The sequence below is a fragment of the Esox lucius genome, chromosome 16 (genome assembly GCF_011004845.1).
Source record: "Esox lucius isolate fEsoLuc1 chromosome 16, fEsoLuc1.pri, whole genome shotgun sequence".
Taxonomy (NCBI): domain Eukaryota; kingdom Metazoa; phylum Chordata; class Actinopteri; order Esociformes; family Esocidae; genus Esox; species Esox lucius.
The window spans coordinates 10890351-10911053 of record NC_047584.1 but is presented as its reverse complement, the minus strand read 5'-3'; the positions used below and the strand labels follow the sequence as shown (position 1 = coordinate 10911053).

At 47.6% G+C, this 20703-nt stretch overlaps 1 protein-coding gene across 1 annotated transcript in view; it reads right to left on the bottom strand.

Moving 5' to 3' along the window:
* gli2a (GLI family zinc finger 2a) overlaps positions 1-20703 on the bottom strand; it is an 82656-nt gene that overhangs the window by 15217 nt on the left and 46736 nt on the right. Inside the window, exons 3-5 of the mRNA XM_010894755.4 lie at positions 20407-20512; positions 10946-11151; positions 8397-8573 (exon numbers count right to left, since the gene is read on the bottom strand). Of these exons, the coding sequence (XP_010893057.2) occupies positions 8397-8573; positions 10946-11151; positions 20407-20512 (489 nt within the window). The remainder of the gene's footprint in view (positions 1-8396; positions 8574-10945; positions 11152-20406; positions 20513-20703) is intronic.

Sequence of the window (20703 nt, the reverse complement as noted above, 5' to 3'; positions counted from 1 at the left end):
ATGGCCCATATACTATACCGAATTTACAGCCATAAAATGTGATGTGTGTGTGTGTGTGTGTCAAAATGGGTGTCTTGCGTTTTTCAACTATTACGACGCTGAGGTGCCAAGTCGTAAAACAAGAGCCATGTGCTTGGAGAGCTGAGGGACTTCAGAGGGACTATGACTGCTCTACGAAAACTCAGCTGTAAGACATCCAAGCGATATTTATGAAGGAGCTGGCAAAAACAACAAACGGTCCCAAGGAATGTCCCTCTGCGAAGCAAATAAATAAACGCGTTGTGTATCATTGGGCGTATCGAGAAAACCGGGGTTCTGTCTAGGGAGATGAAGGGAGAGAGCGGGTGAGGCGGGGAGAGTGTTGCCAATATAGCGGTCGGTTTACAGTTATCAGTTCGAAAGGGGTTGTTTAACATTCAGATAGCATTCAATCTAATGGATTGTTTTCTAATGGATTCTTCTCTCCGCCATTGACTGGGCTGGCCCATTGGTTTAGCCACTGGGTGTGTGTGTTTTCTCGGTGAACACGATTTATTCACCTCTGCAAGCCATGGAACAGACCAGGACACCAGAGGAAATGTGCTTAGTTATGTATGCAGCTTGACTCTCCACCTAGGCACTCATCCCAATAGGCATATACCTCATAGCCTCCATTTCTCTAAACACCAAGCCGCAAACATGGTCTCAACCCCTTTCCAAAACCTCACCGTCGCACCCAATACACGTTCTGCAGTCTGAACCCACCAACCCCACCTTCCAGTGACATGGTCTGATCCCCCATATAACCTCATACCTCCAATCCCAAATTGGCATCTATACCGCCCAAGAGAATTCCCTCACTACAATCCAATCCAACTTCATTTATTCCATCAGCAGTCCCTATGTAACAGGTTAGTCGACATTCTCACTAACGTGAACATGGCAGATCCTAGAGCCGCCTGAGGTCACTGTACCGTCTGCTCTGCCCAAGGTCACTTATGCAACACACACATATGCAAACACACACACAAACACACAGCCGTGGAGTGTTTTATTGAATACAGCGCTCTAATTCTGGGGTATGCCAGATTCTGGCAGTGGGGAGTGAGAAACCAGATGTTGCATGAGGCGGTATACGCCGTGGTGCCGGGAGGTGGTGAGGCTCTGGTGGAGGGATATGTCCTGTGCCCTACATCTCTAAATCCGTCTCTGTGGGAGCAGAATATAGCAGGTGGAGGGCTGGCTATAATTGAGGGATCTGGACTGATATATAGGCTTATAATTACAGGCACTTAAGTGCACATTCGTGAAAAAAAGAAAAGGGGCCGAGTGATTATTTTAACCATCTGCCTTGCTGTTTTAATTGAACTGGCTTTGTGGAAAATCAAAATACCGTAATTGGAGGGTAGTAATCCTTTACCCCCCCCGTCCCTCCCTCCATGCCAGCACCAGTCCAGCCCCCCAAAACCAAAGCCCCCCGAATGAGAGCTGGCACAGGTTCCACACACACAGAGCACAAAAGTAGTCTTCCTTTGTTCACTCTAACAGGCTTTAGGGGCCTGTAGTTAGTAGTTAGCCTGGGAGAATGCTATTACAATGGGATGTGGGCTCTCATTATCAGTCAGGAAAGACACTGTGGTTGCTGATTTGTTGGACCACTTAGGAACAGACAAGCACAAATATGCGCACACCGTATAAGTGTTGTGTAAACACACTGTGTGATTATCATTGATACTGAGTCCTGGTATCATTGTCATTATCACCATCATCTTCGTTATCAGCGTTATTGTCATAATAATAATAATAACTTATACTTATATAGCGCCTTTCATAATACCCAAGGTCACTTTACAAATGAGGGGGGAGGGGGGACTTGGGGGTTAGGGATCAAAGGACTTATTGAAAAGAAATGTTTTAAGGTGCTTTTTGAATATGGGCAAGGATGGGGCAGAGCGGATGTGGAGTGGTAGACTGTTCCACAGTTTTGGAGCATTGGCAGAGGAAGCCCTGTCTCCAAATGTCCGCAACCTGGTACGGGGGGTGTCCAGTAGGTCTTTGTCAGAGGGCCACAAGGAACGTGACTGTGTGTAGGGGTGGAGTAGTTCTGTGAGGTATTTAGGTGAAAGTCCATGGAGAGATTTGTAGGTAACCAGGAGGATCTTATAGGTGATGCGAGACTTGACTGGCAACCAGCGGAGCTTTTTGAAAATGGGAGTAATATGCTGCCTGGGCTTTGTGTGGGTTAGAACCCTGACACAAATGATGACACACACACACACATATCATTCCTATGTATATTGCCAGAGTTGCAGAGCAGGGACCTGCAGGTAAGAATTCCATTGTGCGTCCTGCCTATTGTATCGTGGGCACCAAACACTTCCTTACCAATGCTGTTCCATGTCTCTTTCTATCCATCTGTCTGTCTCTCTCTCTCCCGAAATCTTTCTCTCCTTCCCACTTGTACAGTGACTCTCCAGTGGCTTCACTACTTCTACTGCCCCCCCCCCCCCCCGCCCCCCCTCAGGTGACCCCAGCCTGAGGTGAAGCCGGGGCGTTGATCCTCTGAGGTGCAAGGCTCAATCTCACCCCTGAACTACACCGCTTCCGGAGTGTTAGACAGCCAATAGCCCCGCCCAGCCCAGCTGCCCCGGCTCCGCCCCGCTCTCCTCCGTGCGGGGAGGAATGTTTATTTTCCCTGGTAAGTCTTACTAATACCATCACTGCACTTTTTATAAGCAGGGGGCTCGCAGCGATGATTCCCCTGTGAGACCCCAGTGTCCTCCCGAAGCCAGCCGTGTGTTTGTTTGCGCGCACACTTCGGCCAGGCGCTCGTGTGTGCTCGTACAGTAAATGTTTGCGCATGTATTCAAATCGGGGGCGGGGGGGGGGGGGGTTCTCCTTCCCTCACTCACTCACTTCTCCCCTCATTCGCCCATCATACCCAAAACACTAAGATCTCTTTTTCCTCTGACTGGATGGCAGACATTTACTTTGGCAGCAGTCTATTGTCATGGGACCTTCAGTTTCTTTTCCCTCTAGCAGGCTCCTCAGCAGTCAGTTCGTTGAGACGATCCCACCCCGTTCAGCGTGGCTTGGCTCGTTCCTCCGTGAGTTTGCGATTTAGTCTTCGTGTGCCGCAATCCATAGGACGCATTTGGGTTTGCTTTGTGCAAATGTTTAAAGAACCGGTTGGTTGTAGATCAGCGCAGTGAAGGAGAGGTGAGGACAGACCGTTTAGATAATAGCTAGCGCGTTCTCATCCCTTTTGGGATGTTCTGTACGTGCAGTTTTTGGTCCTGTGAGTTTGGCCCGCTATCAGGATAAGAAACGCCACATTATTCCACTAACCCGTTTGTATATCCCCGCCGTTATTTATTGACAGGCGTGTTTATTTACACGTTCATCCAACCACAGGCCATATCTTTCCTTCTATCTGTGAGCGGTGGCTGGGTGAGAGCACTCATAACATCACACGCCTCAGATTTACTTCACATATACAAAGGGCTTCATGGAACGAGGCCCAACTGCCCTCTGTCCGGTCTGGTGGAATCATTTGTGTCAGCTACTTGGGGGTGGGGGGGTGGGGGGGGGGGAGAGATTGGTCTTTGTTGTTTTAGGGAGAGACATGTCTTTTTCAGCCCGCGTGTCGGCCCGCCAGTCGCGCGTGACCTGAGACGAACGCGTCCAGGCACGCCGACGGCACGGACGCGCACTTGGCACGGCAGCGGACCAGAGCGAAGTGGAGCGTTCCAGCGCGGCCCACACTAACCGACCGGCAGACAGCAGGCAGGAGGATCTGTCGGGTTTGTTTTGTGAGCCTGTCAAAGTTAACTGCCTGTAGCCTACATGGCACCGTCTCAGTCGGTTACACGGCGGGCTGAGGAGAGAAGCGGAGAGTAACTGCCTGCATCCCGCCTTCCACCAAGGCCTGTGTGTTCTTAGACGAAATATCACTGCTTGCTACTCTCTGCCGAGCAGAAGCCTTTAACAAAGGAAGACAAAACTGTGAGTGCTCACTGGTTCTTGACAGTTGTCTTTAGGTGGTTTACATGGACACTTGGCAACGTACAGTATGGCAACGAGCATAGACACTAGAATGTACGCCCTTCACAAGCAGTTAGTGGTAAACCGGACATCAACAAGGTGACCGGTTTAATGTATTTTCACCACCCCCGTGTTCCTGAGAAAATACCTAGTGGGTTATAATGGAAAGCATACAATAAATCTATACATTTTGCCATATGGCGTTACGAGGCGAGCAGGCAGGCTTAAAACGTGACTGTACTCACTGGCACTGGGGCCGATGTGTTGAATTTTCCATGAACATGTCTCACTTTTATTAACGACGATTGCTATTTTACAGTTCAACCTTAAACCTCGAAGTCTGCAGTGTGCTAATAGGAATCTCCGGGAGGGAAGAAGGAAAAAAAACAAATCCAGACATACTGTAACTCCGGGTTCACTGAGGACTCGGCTCTTGTGGTGGGTCCAGTGAATTTATTAGTGCATAAATTGATTTTTGAAATACGCATATGAATTTATTTAATTTTATCAGCACTAGGCTTCCAAAACCAACGTTGGGATCTCAATGCATATGTATTGCCCTCTCGGCCATTAAATGGGGCTCTTCATTCAGCCGGGCCGTCTGCTGAGCTGCTAGCCATTAGCCGGCTGACTGGGTCAACACAGAGGCTGTGTGTGTGTGTCTGTGGAGCTGTTAGCCCCGCTAACCGCACTAACGGAGAGCCCCAGGCCGAGTGGGCCCGGACTTGGACCACATCAAACCCCGGCCAGATTTGAGAACGAGAGAACACCAAATAAACCTGCCGGGGGTGAAGCGAGGAGGGGAGATGAGTAGGAAGCGAGGAGGAGGCGAGTAGGTGGGGGGGAGGAGAAGGGCCGGTGCTGTGCTCAGTGAGTTGGTATCTGTGGGTGTTTGAGCAAACAGCCTCTGCAAACAGCTGCGGGTAGCCAGCAGCAGCGGCGGTCATACCAGGAGAGAGGAGCGGGGGGGGCGGGTATGGAGGGGAGGGGTATGGAGAGGAGCGGGGAGCGGTATGGAGAGGAGCGTGGAGGGGTATGGAGGGGAGGGGTATAGAGAGGAGCGGGGAGCGTTATGGAGAGGAGCGTGGAGGGGTATGGAGGGGAGGGGGGAGGGGTATGGAGAGGAGCGGGGAGCGGTATGGAGAGGAGCAGGGAGGGGTACGGAGGGGAGGGGGGAGGGGTATGGAGAGGAGCGGGGAGCGGTATGGAGAGGAGCAGGGAGGGGTATGGAGAGGAGCGGGGAGGGGTACGGAGAGGAACGGGGAGGGGTACGGAGAGGGATATGGAGAGGAGAGCGGGGAGGGGTATGGAGAGGAGCGGGGAGGGGTATGGAAAGGAGAGCGGGGAGGAGTATGGAGAGGAGAGCGGGGAGGAGTATGGAGAGGAGCGGGGAGCGGTATGGAGTAGCGGAGGGGGAAGTCAACAACCTCTATGCCCCCAACCTGTACTCCAGTCCTCTCCCTCTCCCTCTCTATGTTTAATTTACTGATTGAGGGGTAATTTCAATGGTTCTTTTCGAGGAGGACCGCGCGTTGGCAGGGATCGCGGCGGTGGCGTTTTAATAGCAGGCGCGTGAGGATCGGTCTGTCGGAGTCACGCAGGGCGGATGGAAAGAGTGACACGGGAGGTGCAGAGAGTGTTAGACGGTAGACGGCAGGCCCTTTGGTTTTCCTTGGGTGGTTTGAGACTGGATGAGAGTGACATGGATACTGGACCAGGAGTCTCCGACAGGCCGGCAGTGAATGTGTTCATGTGATTATTGAAATGTATCGAAAGGCTTACTTTTGTGGATGTCTTTTCCACTCGGCACTACGCTGCCCATTCATACAGCTAACTGATTGGTTCCTGGGTCATTTAACGCAAAGTGACATTCCAAATGATTGGTCGAGCAATGGAAGGCCCTAGTTTCACTGTCTCTCATTGGCCTGGGGCCTACGATAACACAATAACTAGCAGAAGGCTCTGGTCCGTCAGTGTTTGTTGACGTTTGTTCGCCACTTCACTAAATCACTTGCCTCCAGCTTCTTTCCCAGTTCTTTGAGAGCAGAGGGACCACGGAATTACAGTACAACTGCCATAACAATGAGAAACACAGACGAGTCGGACTGAGAAGCCCTGGAACATGTTCCCTGTGATATAGTACCTCTACTGCTGACCCCCCGTCAGTCTCTCCCGTCTTTCCCCGTGTCTCCAAATGGTTGCCCTTTTAAGGTTATCATTGTGGATTTTACTCAGAACAGAGGAGCACACCTGAAACGCTGTGCGACCGTCTGTGGGAAGAACTGTGGTGGTTTTTACGAGTCCTCAGCCTCAAGCCTTTGTGTGTTTATATGGCCCCCTGCTATGACTCAGGGTTTTTAGAAGTCCAGGAAAGCTTCTCTCGCTTTGATGTGGGGAAGTCTTACACATCGAAAAACCACAACAAGAAGAAGAAAGGGCACCTATGAAAAGCACAGCATCACATCCACTTACCTGGAGATAAGCACGGAGGGTAACCAGGCTGTTAGTGTTTAGACTTTTGGCAGTGCCCTTTACAACACATGACGGCAGTAGCAGTGAGGTGGGGAGTCAGAGGAGTCAGAGGAGTCAGGGTAACCTGGGCTACGTGGGGTCGGCAGAGTCACAGAGGAGAGTCAGGGTAACCTGGGTCAGCGAAGCGGTCGGCGAAGTCACAGAGGAGAGTCAGGGTAACCTGGGCTACGTGGGGTCGGCAGAGTCACAGAGGAGAGTCAGGGTAACCTGGGCTACGTGGGGACGGCAGAGTCACAGAGGAGATTCAGGGTAACCTGGGCTACGTGGGGACGGCAGAGTCACAGAGGAGAGTCAGAGTAACCTGGGCTACGTGGGGACGGCAGAGTCACAGAGGAGATTCAGGGTAACCTGGGCTATGTGGGGTCGGTGGAGTCACAGAGGAGAGTCAGAGTAACCTGGGCTACGTGGGGTCGGCAGAGTCACAGAGGAGAGTCAGGGTAACCTGGGCTACGTGGGGTCGGCAGAGTCACAGAGGAGAGTCAGAGTAACCTGGGCTACGTGGGGTCGGTGGTGTGAAATTGTTCTCTCATTGCTGACATGTGCTCAGACGCTGACTGAAATAGAGAGGAGAAATTGTGTGACGTGCCTGCTTCAGTGATAAAGTCTGCAAGGCTGGGGAACATGATGCGGCCATGCCAGAGGTGAAGTGTTTGTGTGAAGGTGTCCACTCTGTCTGCAAGGAGCAAAATATGAGTTTCGCGGCCTTGCAAAGACAGGTTGAGGCCATTCAAGCAGTCAAATATATCGACCAAATAGGACAGAGACGCAAGCCACATAGTGTCATCCAGATGCTTCGCCAGATCTGATGTGATTTCTGTCAAAAAACACTTCCCCTCCTCTCGCAGCTCATACAACCGCTGTAACACCCACCCCCTGGAGAGCCAGCGAACTTCAGTGTGCAGAAGCAGCTGTTCGTGCCCTGACCCCATCTCCTGGCAGAGGACCCCAAACAAGCGAGAGTTTAGCGGCCGTGATTTGATGAGATTTATCATTTTCACGGATTGGTTCAGCACGGAGTCAAAGAGAACTGGCATTTCTTTAGCAGCTAGAGCTTTGCGATGGACCATGCAATGTATCCATTTCACAAGTGGAGCTACTTGCTGAACGCGAGCAGCTAGGCCACGCTCATGGCCCGTCATTGCCTGCGCACCATCTGTGCATAAGCCAAAGCATCGGTCCCAAGTCAAACCATTTTCACTGAGAGAAACATCAAGGACATTGAAGATGGCTTCTCCTGTAGTGTGCGACTGAAGAGGCCGGCAAAACAGGACATCTTCCTCAATCGCCTTGTCCCGCATATACCTGACATAGGTGAGGAGCTGTGCCTGCCCAGCAATATCAGTGGATTCGTCCAGCTGCAGCGCGTACACACACATGTCCACAGCGCAGCAGGCAGAGGCGGGGGAGAGAGAGATACCCTTTCTCTTCGGGAGACTTGTTTAAATTATGACAAATATGCTATATACGTCACTAGATTTGTCGCAAGTCGCTTTTGACACAAAAGATGCCAGGAGGATGATTTGTGTGTTATAATAGTCCAACCACTTGCATTTCAACATGGGGGGAATTCGTGTTTTTTTTTTTCTTCTCCCATCCTGTAGCCTACTTGCGCCCCCCTGGGAAAGTGTCCGCGCCCCCCCCCAGGGGGCAGGCCCCACCGGTTGAGAACCACTGCTATAGGCAACCTCGATCCTTCAGTGACACAGCCACTTCGTGTTCAGCAGACCTGCGTCTGAATCCGCTTTGAGGTGATTGGGGGAATCAAGTGTGGTGTCTCATGATGGGAGATCATCCCCGGGTGGTCGTTGCCCTGTCAGGAGTGTGTCGGGGGGAAAACTTACCGTCTACTGGGCTGATGTAGTCGGGCAGGTGTGCCGCCGCCGCGCCGCTCTGCATGAGGAGGTCCCCGTAGGTGCTCCTGCCACTGGCCATGAGGTGGTAGTACTCTGTGGGGTTGGCTCCCGGAGGAGGGGGGGGAAGGCTGAACAGGCCGCGCTCCTTCAGGTGCTCATGGGTAACTGCGGGAGAGAGAGGGAGAAACGTCTGGCATGAGACACAGGCCAAACTAACCACAACTGACACAGGCTGACAAAGGGATACGGTGGGGGGCTGATATGAGACGTCATAGAGATGAGAGACGGACAAAAAGAATGAGGAAAGTAATGGAAACAGACAGACAGGGAGACAGATGAAGAGACTGGAAGAGACACGTGAAGGAGCCAGACAAAGAAACAGTGAAAGAGACAAACGAATGGACATGGAAGGAAACAGATGAACAGACAGTGAAAGAGACAGAGAAACAGAGTGGAATGGACAGGGTTCACAGCTTCACAGGTCTGAAGATCTATGCTACTGTAGATGCCTGGAGGGCAAAAGGCTTTTGATAAAAGACGGTTGAAGTCTTTGAGGTTGCTGAGATGTGTGAATGACCCGGGGGAGAAATGGAGGACGTGAAAGAAGGAGAAAAATAAAGGGATTGCGCATTCCTGTTCTTCCTCTATCTTGTACAGAAATGAATTTCGACAGACTCGCATGCATGCCTGCATGCACACACACACACACACACACACACACAATAGCGTAGTGAGTGGAAGGTAAACTGTAATATTGATGTGAAATGTGTTAACACTGGCTCCCAGTAAATCCACATTTAAAAATGTCAAGACCTGTAAGAGTGAAGGACGGATTTGTTTTTCTTTCTTTTCTTTTCCCTGCAGTCCACTGTGGCCCGTAGCCATGACTGTGTTGTCCTCCCCATACTTCCTGCTCTCCCTGCATGGATGTCAGGGGCTAACATCTCTACCATTACAGAACGGGGTCAGACAAGCTCTGCTGTTACAGAATAGGGCGGGGGGCGGAAGCACAGAGGGTTGAGCGAACCGTTCGGCAAACGGGGGGTGAAAAGAGAAAAATAGGGGGGTTGAGGATGGAGCCCCTTTCCTCTGCAGTGCCAAAACCTCAGGCCACACCAAAACGCTCCTATCAAGACCAATTAGTGCTAGCTTTGGTAAAAGAGAACAGGCGTGCGTTTGTGCCGGCCAGGAGGCCCACAGAGAAGCTTTATTTTCTCCTCGCCTGCCGGATCACATAACCACTTCCAGTAGATCTACTTTGTGTGGGGCTGGACAGAGCACGGACGGTGGATGGTAGTTGGTGGAACGTTGCATACGCTGAGGGCAGGAGCATGGTGGTAGTGGCGGTGGTGGCGGAGGACAAGCCAGTGGAGTCGGCTCGTCAGACTCAGAGGGCTGGAGGTAGGATGAGGGCTCGGGTTACCCTTTTCTGTACCTCTGCGTCTAGTTGAAAGTGTTGATCGGTCCGATCCCAAGGTCACTCAGTGGATATGCTGTGTAAAATTGACTGATTCCATAGCTCCGCGAAAACCCAGGGAAATGAAGAATATTCAGGACCATTAGGTTACGAAAACCCCACTCAAACCAGTTGGCCACGACTTCCTCGCTGCAACCACGTTATCTCAAGGATTATCCACAGTGCGCCCTGATGGTTACACACTCGAGCTCTATGGTTACACACTATGCATGTTCACTCAAGCTGAGGGCCCTCCATTTTATGCCATACTTCTCTGCCACTGCAACCACTTTATCAGTGACACGATCTCCCCTGCGCTGTTTCTCCTAAGATCCACAGAGCCATTACAGCCGACAGAGAACACTCCGTGATTTATCTGTGGGCCTCTCTGCCTTTTCAGGCCGATCTCTGTTCAGCCAGGGTCGTGAGGACAGGACTGACATCATATGAGCCGGGGGAAAGGGGAGAAAAACGGGGCTTTGTTTGCCTTCACTAATTTCCATGGTTTCCGATACCCAAACATTTGTGAGGGTATGGTTTCTGAATTCCGATACCCAAACGTATACACACATTCTAACACGTGCATGTGGACGCGCACTGTATTTTTCGCTATCTCGCACTTTCACACAAGCAAGCACACGTACAGGCATGTACGCAAAAAGACACACAACATACACATGCTATTACAAGAGAGGATGAAAGGAGAACGTTTTAATGTAGCCAAGTGTATTATGTGTTAGACTAATTATCACAGTATGGTGTGTAATTTAGTGTGTAAACAACATAAAACATACTGAGGTGCGTTCTGGGACATGGTTGTCTGCTAGACGTTCTCTGCTTTTATATCAAGAATTATCCACAATGGCCCGTCTCCTCTTAGCGCCGAACACACACACCCTTGCGCGACACTTACAATAACAGAACACACCATTACTACCTGAGCAAACATTCTGACATCTTTCATCCATTTTGTTTGCCTTCGTTCTCTGTTACTGTAATCTCCCGTCTAACTGCGAGGACATTGCACGCGGGCGCCCTCCTGCGCGTGCGGATGTGTGCGTTGGATGTGTGTGCGTCTCACCGTCTGCAGGGCTGAGTCCGCGGGCGGCGGAGATCATGGACAGGGTGGGGCTGCTGTGCATGGACCTCAGGTACTGCTCCATGTGGTGGTTGACGTAAGGGTGAGGGGGGCTGAACGGCGACTCCCCCGTCCCGGCGGCATGAGGGGACAGACGGATCAGGGAGATGCCGTCCGAGATAACCGGGCTGCCCGCTAGGCCCGGAGGTCTGCGAAGAGGACGACACGGAGGTGCATGATGTGTGAAAGGGGGAGACAGTGAGAGGCAAACGTGCGCGAGCATGTCGCACACACTGGAGAGCGTCTAGGGGTAATGGCAAAACTGTGAAGCAAAACAGCAGGTCAGTAAATACACAATTTAAGCACGTTCAACTGGAGTTTTGGCTCTCCTTATTCCCGACGTGTAATAGCAATCCTTTATTGTGCTGCTCATCAGACTTAGGCCCGGGGCGGTGAACATCTTGCCTACTGGTTGGGTGGTCACAACCCAAGGTGTCTCTAACATTACCACCGTTAACGAGGCATCCGTCCGGACGTTACAGCACATCTATTCGGCGTCTCGTCGGCCACCCCCGAGCTAGATTAATAGAACAAAATAGTCGTATTGAAGTTGAGACAGTGATAATAGACAGGCCACAGTCAGCGGGATATAAATGTGTCATCTGTTGGCAGGTAACTAGCAGACCTGCTTGTAGGAACCCAGCCGGGGAGGCTGCTGGGACTCGCGATAGCTACCCCCTGAAGCCAGAGAGGAACGCGGAATACTGCACAGGTTGTCTGCCGTTCGCTGGCGCAGGTCTTTGAAGGGGCAGGATACTCCTGTTGCGAATCTGCTAGTCGGGTTTAATTGAGACCTTCCTCAGTGTGTGGCAGCAGTCAGAGCCAAACACCTGGAAACGAGCTGCTCTGGTTTGCCCTCAGCAACCGTCTCCATCAAAACTCATATCACTGAAGCGTTGTACTAACGTTTACATTAAGAACTTTCTTAACTTCACCTTCTTGCAAGTTCAGACACTTTTATCAGTTAAAGGATGTTTTATGCTATATTTAAGCTAGTGTTTACTAACACAAGTCCACTGACCGTATGCTGATATTGAGGTCTACAGTTGTTCCCAGATCTTTTTGAAGCCATCTGGCTAATTCTTGTAATCACTGTCAGATGTAGTAAGAGAAGAAAACATATCTGGGACCAGGCTAGCGCCTATAGACTGAGCTTTAGAGAGGGAGAATGTATAAGGAGTTTTTAACTCAAACAAAGTAAACCAGTATCACGTCTTCACACTTGCCCCACATATACTTAACACACCTCCACTGTATCTCTGCCTGCCTGCTTCTCTAGAGGCCTGCATATAAGTTTCTTCACCAGGCTTGGAGCTTCAGAAGATGTGTCATGAGTAGTTCAACAAAGCGGGCCAGCACTGCGTCCACACACTTCATTACTCTCCCGTCACTTTCCAAGCAGGAGGAAATGACCACTCTAATGAGTCACAGCCAGCTGTCCACCAGGGGGAGGTGGGGGGATGAGATGGAGGGGGATGGTTGGGTGGGACGGACGGTGGGGTGTGGGAGAGTGGAGCGGGGAGGGAGGGAGTAGGATAGTAAGCTTAGCCGCTCAGAACACAAGACGTGAGTCTGGTTTGAACACAAAAAACACCCAAAATGCTCTGGTTTCGCTTCTGGCTTAATGAAAAAAGTATTTGAAGCAGAAATAAGCTGGTACACACAAAGGTGTTATATCATCTATTTGTTTTCATGATAATAATATCATTAGTGGATACTATATGGATGATTGACTTAAAGTATGCTTTTTCTACCTGAAAAAGACTACATACCCATGACAATCCACAACAATGTGCATCAATAGGTCATCATTTTAGTCAAATTATGATATGCAGTATTTGGCCTTGAATTCATTGTATACAGTAACTCCATGAAAATGTAGTGTATTTTCCTATGACATTACTTTCTTTTCACATTCTTTTCAGCCTATGTGTTGTTTCAGGGTTGAGTTATATTTCCCATGTGTTGTTTCAGGGTTGAGGTATATTTCCTACATGTTGTTTCAGGGTTGAGGTATATTTCCTACATGTTGTTTCAGGGTTGAGGTATATCTCCTACATGTTGTTTCAGGGTTGAGGTATATTTCCTACATGTTGTTTCAGGGTTGAGGCATATTTCCTACATGTTGTTTCAGGGTTGAGTCATATTTCCTACGTGTTGTTTTAGGTTTGAGTTATATTTCCTGTGTTGTTTCAGGGTTGAGCTATATCTCCTATGAGTTGTTTCAGGGTTGAGCTATATTTCCTGTGTTGTTTCAGGATTGAGTTATATTTCCTACGTATTTTTTCAAGGTTGAGCTATATTTCCAATGTTGGCACCCAGCAGCACGCATTGTTTATTAATCTGAAACATCGGCAACATTCTTCCTCTGGCATGTCATGATCTAACAGTGTTTCACCGTAGACTATGATGCATTTGTTACAACTGGGAAAAATTCACTTGAACAGAACTGGTAATTACTAACAGGAAACTCTTCTACAAGTCTGAGCTCCCACTTCTCCCTCATGGTGACCTCTGATGTTACTAAGTACTTGACAACAAAAAAATAGTTATATTAAAACATCTGTAAAAAAATGTATACAGTAACTGTTTTTAATATTTTTGGTTCTGTAGCTTGTTGGCCATCAACAGATCAAAGCATGTGAAAACATTCAGGTGATATTTATGACATCACAACTAGTAATTTCCCACCTCCTACTTGTTTATGAAAACAGCACTACGCTTGGCCAGATATGGCAAAAGTAGAATAATCCATTAGATAATTGGTCAAGCTCTACAGATTTTAAAAGATGTATATAATAAATATATTGCAGAACCCTGTCTTGAAATGTAATGCTTCATTTAAAGTACAAATCTGCTGAAACCTGGCCAAAGTCCATCTCCGTCCATACGATTCCACTGCCCAACACTGGTCTTCCTAATCCCATGGAGAATGGAACATACAACCAGATGCTACGATTCACAAATGCAGTGGGCCTCCTGGCTCATGGATTTATTTATTTTATTTTTGAGGGATTCTGCATTATAATTAATGATCTGGTTAGATCTGGTTAGCTAACCAAATAAAAATAAAAAAAGGCTCACTTGGCATGTCAGTACATTAATGTAGTCTGGAATATGACAGTTTCACTAGAGTTATGAAAATCCAAAGTTAGACAAAGGTCAATCTCAATAAGTTGTGACCTGGGGTGGTCCAATGGTCTGGTACTGCTACAGCATGGGCCTGATTTCAGTAGGGACTCTCCCCTCTACCTTTTTCCACTGACCCTTAAAATAGTTCCACAAAAATGGGAGCCTTTAAAACATAAAGTTCTGTATCTCACAGATAGTAAATTAAAAGTGCCAAGGACTCACCAAGTCAAAACAGACATACTGATATGGTTCCTTCCCTTAAAATCTGTGGATTTGGGTATACTGATCTCTAAATCACTGAAATCCACCGGGACGAGAGGCTGGCGGAGGCTAGTTACTGGTCTGAAAGGTGGGTCTGAGATGTTAGCGTTCTTGGCAAGGCCTGGGTTCACCTCAGTCTCTCATTCATACCCTCCTCTGTATGGGAGCCAACCTGCACCGAACCCAACCCAGGCCTTGTTGCTCCCGCCGTTTCCAGTAAACGCCTACAGACAACCAGCCTTGTCTGACGGCCAACTTTCTGCCGTCAACCCGCTCCAATGGACGGCCCATAAAGAGGTCTCTGTTCTGTTCTGGAGGAGCTGAGAAGAAACAGACGCTCCATACACAAAAAACACATGCTGATTCCCTCCCCTTGGTGCTTCCACACACAGCGCGGAGTTAGAGAGAGGTCTGAGCGAGTTCCACAGATTAGCATTCGGCCTTGCTGGCACTCCGGTTTTCTGGCACCGGAGCGCTCTTATCTGTCTGAGTAATTTATTATGGGTCGTGGCGGTTTGTTACTGTCCTTCATGTTTAGCCACAGTGTTCCCGGTTACTGCTGCGCTATAGGGGGAGCGTCTTTTGGTGTCAGTGGTGGGGATCTAGGATCTGTGGTGTGACGACCCCAAAGAGCCTTTAGAGCGCGCTGACTCACCTGTGGTCCCCACCTCAGCCACAGAGGATCAACACATCCAGTACACAAGTGCCATTTCTTAATCAACATTTAAACCCTGTTAAGAGGCCAATGTTGTGTTTATACATACACTGGCTTTGGAACTCCTTCAAGTATTTGCAATATAAGTCAGTAGACTTAATTGAAACTGTGAAATATAATTTGGCTAGTTTGTGAGGGTTCTGAATGCTCCCTCTTATGGAAGCCTCCTCCCAGATGTAATCAAAACAGAAAATAAAGTGCACAGAATATGAAGAACAACTGTGCGCCCTGCCACCCAGCCTCAAATGATTGAAATGTACAGATAATATACAATGGACATGATATGCACCTTCTGTACAGTTTTTCAGTTCCTTTGTTCAAATGGTAAAGCATTTCTGAATGTCTATGTTTCAAAAGGCCAAAATGTTCAGTAACATTATTTAGCCTTCCCACATCTCAACCAATTTGTATGTATGTTACTGTATGACACCAGAACATATTTTACCTATATGTAAATCACGCAAATTACTGCAGGCATGTTTGAGTCTCTGATAATAAGGTCAAATGTACTATCTTGGCCTGTCAGAAAATAACAAACAGGCAGCCTCGCTGACAGCTACGATTACTGAAGTCTTGTCGAACCACCCTCTTTTTGACAAGATGTTATTTGAACTGTTTCCATCAGTTCTTTGTCATTGGGGTGGGTGGGTGGGGGGGGGGTCTCAGCGCAAGCACAAACTAGAGCAATCTAGGGAAGCAGTCTCCAGGCCCTTAACCTAATCTGTCATATATAGCTCCATGGGTGGCTAAAAGACTGACGTAACAGGCCGTCATCTCTTTTTTGTTTTCACTTGTATCTACGTACTGCAAAGCGTGTTCCAGAAACAGGAAAAAGGAGAGAGTGATTCAAGTCAGAAAAGCAACAGTACAATACATTTCCACTTAAAGTAATTGTTGTTTTCTTCACTGCATGATTACCAGCTTGTGTAGCTACTCTATCATCCCATTGTTGGAATCCTTGTGTGAGAAAGACATCTTCTGGACAAGGGATTGCTTGTTTGAGCTTCAAAAGCCTATGAGTAAGTGCATACCTGTGTGTGTGTGTGTGTGTGTGTGTGTGTGTGTGTGTATGTGTGTGTGTGTGCGTGTGTCAAGTACAGGGGACAAAAGAGGGCAGAGATCTGTGCAGTCCTTTTTCATGGGACAGGGCACTAGATGGACTGATGTTTAAAGCATATACATTTCTTAAGAACTCCAACTTGAATCTATTCTGTAACTTCCAGGGTGGGGGAACGAAGACTAAAGAAAGCTTCGGTCTGGACGGACGAACAGACAGAAAAAGACAGAAACATTTACCTCAGTTCATGAACACTGCAGGTTATGTGAATTCAGGCTTGTTTCAGTGGATGTCTCTCTGTTCTCTGCCTTACTGACTGATTCAATTACATGGAAATAATTAAACAAATATGTGAAATGAAAATGTTTAGCCTAACTTCGCTATTGTGGTTAGACCCCTCACTATTGTCATTGTCTACACTAATTGCACTGAACCTAGTTTCAAACAGTCATGTTGCAACCCAGAAGAGGGCCTCCTGATGACATAACCTTAGCGCTTTAATTCATAAATCAAAGTGTGTGACCGATTTTCTTTGCATTCTACACTTCATTATCCGATAGTCCTTCCTCTACAAACGTTTTTCGGTGTGAGACAGTTTTTTTATTTTTATCTTTTACTAGAAACCACCGACAAGCCAACAAGTTAGTATTTGCCTCTCTGGCATGTTGTTCCCTGCTGGCTCAGTGGATGAATTACGATGTGACACTCTCTCGTCTGTACTTCTGGGCAGGCGCTCCAATTGAGATGAATCACTGGAACTCCTTTTCAAATGACGCCCAAATTTAGTGCACTACCTATACGCCCTGGTCAAACCTAGTGCACTAGAAAGGGGATGGGGGTGCTGTTTGGGACGAAGCCTGCGTTGCCCTGAAGGGCAGTGAATGGGTTTGCAGCTATTGATATACCATTCTTTAACAAACATAATATTCTTTATTGAGAGGAAAGTGTTCAGCATATACAGGAATGGTGATGACCTAGAAACAAAGGGGAAAAGGAATATGTAGCTCGACAAGCTAGTATGCAAAGAAAACACATCTTTTATTCTGATTTAACTTGGTAACCTCTGCAGTTCTTCAAACTAAGTGCAAATTAACTAAATATCACCAGATAAACTGTGGCATTTTATAACCATTGATTTAAGAGCCTTTAATGTAATTGATAGCTGTTTCTATCCTTTCATGAATGGATTCCTCACAATATTTCATGAATGGATTCCTCACTCCTGACATTTTGAAGTCATGTTTTGCTGATATATGACATTCTGAGGCTGCACATGGAGTAGTACAATGATTTAGTTCTGATTTTGTCAAGTGTGTCAATTGTGTGGGAAATAGATTATACTGCTAAACCAATTTCCCATATGCAGATATGTACTGTAGGTTAGCTCAAACATTTTCTTTGCTATATATCCTATTCTGAATGATCTGTATATAATTGCAAGATCCTTGTTTCCCTATACTAACAATGGGATTCCGTGACCTCGACGGTCTGCTTAAGCCTATAGAAACCAGTAGGCTTCTTCTGGACAGATTTTGGCAAGAGGTAACTTTGTTTCCATCTTCCCCTCTGGTTGTTTATTCCTGTTGACATGCTGTATTTACATTGACATTTTGCTAGTTCACAAATGTTAGCAAGTCAAGTATGTTAACTCGCTTACCAGCTACGCTAACTAGATGGTCAAATGGGAAGCCTGGAAGTTAGGCTAATCTACATCCGTACAGTGTCCTTTGGCCCTGCCTGACGAACACCACGCCACTGCAGCTCTGACAATGCCCAAGCAAGGCAAGTGTTGGCTAGCTACTTTACTTGCAGTAATGCTAACTGAACTGAACTTTAAATCACCACTTGGCAGGAAAGGCTGAAGTATACTGTGTTGGTGTACCAGCCAACATCAGCCAGCGAGCTACTGTGCTGGAGCTTCATGCCTCAGTGTTTCAGTTCTTTGAGGACACGAAAAAAAAAATAAAGGAATCAAGAAGCACTTTAAACCAATCCTCAGTGAAATGACAATGCCACAAGCAGCACTACACATTGACATGGGGGAGATGTAAGACCTCTCAAACTATGCATGGGAACAAGTTTGCTTCACGCTGTAACTGCGAAGTGGCTACAGAACCAATACAGAGGCACGATTCAATAATCTTAAGTCAAAGTGAAACTGATCCATATGTTCTGCTTCCATGTAATTGGCTGAATCTACCTTTGATTCTACAATTAAGGCATAAAACAGTGTCAACAGACTTTCACCAAAACAGCATTCTCAGAAACTGATTTTCAAATTACGAACTGATCAGTACGTTTGCAAACAAGAAAGCTAACCAAGCCTAACAAGAAAAAAATAGCTGACAAAAAAAACCCAAGCCAAGACTGATTGCCTGGTATGTTGTAAAGCATCCGTTTGTGTACAGGGTTGGTGCCGACCACAGCTCCACAGCTCCACCGCACAACCTTGGGGCAGAATTCTGCTAATTTCAATACTCCCTCCAACTCACCAAAAGAATAAATAGTGGTCTTGCTGGTCTGGAATGGGTGGTGATCTGTTTTCCTCTTCCTCTTATGTTGTTGTTGAGGTTCTGGGAACGGAAGGCTGGATTTTGGATACTAATTACCCCCTCCAACATGTTGGCATAGAGAAGAGGCTGACTTCCCTCTTTTCTGACTTATGGGTCCACACAGAGGATGCCCATTTCCACAATTCCACAATTCAATGTAAAGCTACACTACACATGAAGCACTGTCACAAATCAAACGCATAGTACTGTACTTTTTTGTAATATTTCCACAAGTATTATATCAACATTTCTGGCTAGACCCAGAAAATGTAAAGGGCATTTACTCTAACGTCTTAGGTATATCTCTATGAGTGTCCAAGAGTCCCAGCAAGCTAAGCACTGTCTAGTGTAATATCTCTCACCAGGATTGCTTTGCCCGGTTTGATTTTTCTCATTCTCCCTGACTCCATGTTGTTCGCATCAAGACAACAGTCCCAAAGTCAGCTTTACACTGAAGCCCTGCCAGCCAGACGAACAGGCAGCACCATCCTTTTCTATGAGCGCAGGAGCAGTCCCATTGCCGTAAGTATGACAGCTCTGACAAAACGACCCACGCCCTCATTACGTTCCATGCGGACCGTGATGAACGTGACGGCGGGGAGCCGTCGTTGTTTCATGTTCAGGCGGACAGGAGGCGGAACCCCTGACAAACTGCAGGGCAGGTAACAAAGCGACATGCGATGCTAACAGAGGAAACCACCGCTTAATTTGCAGAGCGACGAATGCCTAATTAGGTGATTTCGGCACGGGACAGAAACAGACAGCTATATCAGGCGTGTGATAAATTAGGGGAGCACTGTCAAGATCAAGTCACATAAATCATGGCAGTCAGAGTAGGGACTCTGTTTTCCAGTCCTCTGTCCTCCTCCCTGGTTCTTCTAGTGATGAATAGCTTTTCCACGGCAGGTACAAACTATTGTATGTATCACCATTACCATCAGGGCTGGGTATGCACATGGAACAGAATAAGTCCCAGAAACGTATTGATTAGTTTCATCCAGCTCTTTGTGTTTCTTTTAAAGATAAGCAGATTAGGGAGAGGAGGGCTGGAAATATTAAGTATCCGCGACGAACAACAAATAAAGTGTGGACTAGAAAGAAATGTGTCAGTGTGGGTGGAGACTGAAAGACAAAAAGAAAGCCAATTAGGCCAAAGTTGTGCCTCTTCTGTGTCTGTCTGATCTCTCTCTGTCTCTGTAGATCTCCTGTAATGTGAAGAGGATGTCTCCCTGGCAGTGTTCCCTGCTGGCTCAGTGCACCATGCCAGGAGGACCACAGAGCGGTCCAAGTCCCACAACATGAAACGTAAGGAAGGGAGATGGTAGCGGAAATGTTAACATTCTGTTGTATTTGTGCTCAACTGACTGCTTCTTTCCCAGCTCTCTCTCTTTCTCTCTCTTTTTATGTCTGTATCATATGTTTTCGATATGAAACTGGCTTTCTCTCTCTCTGTTTGGAATAACTGCTCATTCTAAGGCTCAACTGAAAGCAGGGAAGCATGGTCACCTGCTGTATGTACCCACAGGAGGGGTGATCTACTACGACATGGAAAAAGTACATTCTTTCATTTGATTGGTTAGATGACTAAGCCAATCCGAATCAAAAGCCAGTACGTCCATCAGGCCCTCCTGTGTAACAACTGAAAACCAGAACTTCGGTAACCACTGAACACGTTAGTCTTACTTACCCATGCATGGCGTGGAGGGGGTGTGGCTCGTAATGGTACCGCCCCTCATGGTGACGCATGTCTATTGGGATCGGTGTGTGGAACGTGGGGAAGAGAGGGTGAGGACCTGTGAAGAAGCGCAAAAAAACTGTGAGGATACAGGGTGAGGAGGGAGAGAAGAAAGAGGGGCGCTTCAATATACACTTTCAAGTGAAATAGTTCAAAGGGCCAAAACCTAAAGTTACAATGGAGAAAACATGAACTGCCGCAGAGAGCTGGCTGAGCAGTTTCGTGTTCAATATTGGCACTATCACACAG